General features: G+C 31.4%; 1 protein-coding gene across 1 annotated transcript in view; it reads left to right on the top strand.

Annotated features, from left to right (window-relative positions):
• Positions 1 to 2,250: 2,250 nt before the first annotated feature.
• The window catches only part of LOC116031372 (protein NRT1/ PTR FAMILY 4.3-like), a 6,398-nt gene continuing 4,881 nt past the window's right edge, over positions 2,251 to 3,767 (top strand). The window contains exons 1-2 of the mRNA XM_031273556.1: positions 2,251 to 2,541; positions 2,954 to 3,171. Coding sequence (XP_031129416.1) covers positions 2,385 to 2,541; positions 2,954 to 3,171 — 375 coding nt within the window. The 5' untranslated portion in view covers positions 2,251 to 2,384. The remainder of the gene's footprint in view (positions 2,542 to 2,953; positions 3,172 to 3,767) is intronic.

Raw genomic sequence — 3,767 nt, 5'->3', positions numbered from 1 at the left:
TATATATATATATATATATATATATATATATATATATATATATATATATATATATATATATATATATATATATATATATATATATATATATATATATATATATATGTATACATCCAACCACAAATGAATTGTAAAAGCTACACATGTGACTAAGTAACAAATCTCAAAAGGCAGTAACCTTTATGCGGCCAAGGTCAACTATAGTCCCATACCTGGTTTTTTCCAAGCTACCTCCTACATCACCAAGGTGTAAATAGAATGAAGCTAAATTAACAAGTATAGGCCAATGACCTTGTGGTTTAGTGACACCCGGTTTACACTTTCATGGAAGGGAGTGAGTTCGAGCCTCAGTGGAAACAATTGTTAACTCTTTGTGTTTCAGTAGTACTTGATGGATCTGGGTCCAAACCCTCTCACGCCATGCCGCCTCGCATATCCCGCAAAATCAACTCGCAAAAGTTTCCCTCTTCACACATTTCTTCACGTCCTGATAGGATCTGGGTCCAAACTCTCTCACGCCATGACGTCCTCGCATATCACGCAAAATCAACTCGCACACGTACACATTTCTTCACGTCCTGATAGCATGAATCAACTCGCAAAAGTTTCCCTTCCCTCTTCACACATTTCTTCACGTCCTGATAGCATGAATCAACTCGCAAAAGTTTCCCTCTTCACACATTTCTTGATTTCTTCACGTCCTGATATATTGCTTTTAGTGAGTGTCGAACTTGAAACCTTGTAATTATCGACCTACTCCCTGGTTGTCCCAAAACTACATCTATTGTGTACACGTAAACAAATGTACAATAATTATAACTAAAAGCATCATTTTCTCCATGGTGGGCTTTAATTTTATATATGGGTTGCCATAGGATGATAATAAAATATAGCAAGCTAAGGAAGTGATGTTCACGCGGTAGTGAGGAGATGCACATCTGTAACAACTTCAAGAGTGGTCTCCCATGCATATATTGCCACACCACAATTATATATGTAATCCCAACTCAGCATCCAAGAAACTGTTCAGTGACCTTAACCATTAAACTTTAGGATTAATATTTGATGCATACGATGTATAGATGCTATATATCGACAGTTAATGAGAAGATGCCACATCATTAAAAAATACAAAGTCAATATTAATCGGGTCTTTTTTTGTAAAATATTTAAAATTTGTATTTTATTAGATAACTTTTTATTTCTAATTAACAAAATATATATACTTTTCTAAACATAATTATTACTTAATTATTATATATCTAATTTCCTTACACATTCTTAATTATTAGATACATTATATTGTTAATTGTTCCCAATTAGATACATTATTATTTGTTTAACCAATATCAAATATATGTTAATTACACGTGAAGCTAAGCCATTACTTTAATTGTGCATTTATTAATAATATAATTAAATATTTCACTAATCAGAATCGTCATTTATAGTTATCAATTGATTTTAATTATAATCGTTGATTTATTAATAATATAATTAAATATTTTACTAAATAGAATTACCAATCAATTTTAATAATGATAATTGCTTAATTCATAATATAATTAAATATTTTACTAAACAAAGTTGTCACGTAACACATTTATCAATTAATTTTAATTATGATTGTTGATTTATTAATAATATAATTAAAGATTTTACTAAAAAAAAGTTGTCAAGTAACATTTATCAATTAATTTTAATTATGATTGTTGATTTATTAATAATATAATTAAAGATTTTACTAAATAAAGTCATCACTATTTATTAATTATCAGTTGATTTTAACTGTGCTTTTTTTTTTTTAGTAAATTTATCGGGTCTTTCTCTGTCCGTTACGTTTAACGGTCCCGGTCCACTCGCGTTCGCTCCGGGAGGCACGGGAGCTGGCTCAGGGAGAATCGTCACTTGTGAAAATTGAACCCGGATTCTCCCGAAATTCTTCCCCACAAATAGAGCTCACTTGCATCTTAATTGTGATTATGTATTTATTAATAATATAATTAAATATTTTACTAAATAGAATTACCAATCAATTTTAATAATAATCATTAATTCATTCATAATATAATTAAATATTTTACTAAACACAGTTGTCACCTAACATCTATTAATTAATTTTAATTATGATTGTTGATTTATTAATAATATACATTGGCGGTGCACCAAATATTAATACTAAACTTTATTATTCCTATAAATAGGAAGCCGACTTTGCCTCGTTTTCTGCAGAGATTTGAGACACCCAAACTCCCACACTTCTCCCCCACTCACAGCGCAAAATATGTGAGTAAAGAAAAGAAGGACCGTAAAGCTATTCATCTTTAACGTACAAATTAAAACCCATTTATAGTAGAATTGCAGGAGGAATTGAAGATCGAGCAATGGATATGGAGATTGGGCAAGATTTCAAAGGAGAGGTCGAGGACAGTAATTGTCCTGATGAACAGGAAGTGATGGAGGAGACTACTCTTGATTGGAGGGGCAGACCTTCCAATCCTGCAAAACATGGCGGAATTAGGGCTGCACTCTTTGTTCTTGGTTAGTGTTTCAATTCTTCACCATTAACATTTGCTTGTTCCTATTCACGCCCATCTCTTACTCGATAAAAAGTCTGACTCAAAACTCTTTAACATTTGATATTCTCTTTGAGTGATCAGAGAAATTCATAGTCGTTATCTGATTATGTACACCAGCCACTATCTGAGTGTGTACTATACATTAGGCCTGTCTTGTGACCTTTACCGACAAAATATTACAAGTAGACCATCTAAGTTGTCCTTAACTGATCAGGAAGTCAAACTTGTAATCTTATTAAACCAATAATATAATTATTAAACCAATAATATAATTGGATTGCCCCTATATTATGTTTTTATTGGGTGACGAGGGAATTCACAGGCACTATCCCAGGACGTGTATTGATAATATATTATATTGATGGTGAATGAAGGGTTGCAAGGATTTGAGATAATGGGGCTAGCGGCAGTGGGGAACAATCTGATAACGTATGTGATCAACGAGATGCACTTTTCACTGTCGAAATCAGCGAACATAGTCACCAACTTCATCGGAACTGTCTTCCTCTTAGCACTCCTCGGTGGTTACCTCTCCGACTCTTTTCTTGGCTGCTTTTGGACCGCCCTCATTTTTGCCTTCCTTGAACTTTCGGTATACCTTGTCTCTTTATAATTCCATTCCTAAATCATAGTCTATATTCATCTAATATATGGTAGTTACAAATAATTAATTTAATGTACATGTCACTGGGTTTGTTTTCAATTCGATGTGGATTATAATGAAACGTGTATTTTGTAAAGTTGTACATTAAACTTTACAAATTGTACTTTTAATTATGTATATGTGTCTAAAGTGTCTTTAACAAAGCATATAATATCTTTTTTAATAGTTGGCTAAAGTTTTATAAAGTTGTATGCTTTGTGCTCTGCAAGTCGTTGTATTCTCTCTTATGTGTATATATATATATGATGAGGAACATAAGGTACGATTTTACAAAGTATACAACAACTTTTAAAATTTCCAGTCAACTATTATATATTGTATCTTGTACGTTGTAGGTTGTACTCTTTCCAATGTATAACTACACAAAACATAAGATACAACTTTACAAATTAAAGTATACACTTTTCTAAAATTTTGAGTCAACGACTATCACATATTGTGGTTTACAAGTTGTACTCTCTCCTATATATATATATATATATATATATATATATATATATATATATATATATATATATATATAT

The sequence above is a fragment of the Ipomoea triloba genome, chromosome 10 (genome assembly GCF_003576645.1).
Source record: "Ipomoea triloba cultivar NCNSP0323 chromosome 10, ASM357664v1".
NCBI lineage: Eukaryota > Viridiplantae > Streptophyta > Magnoliopsida > Solanales > Convolvulaceae > Ipomoea > Ipomoea triloba.
This window is presented reverse-complemented; position numbering and strand designations above follow the sequence as displayed.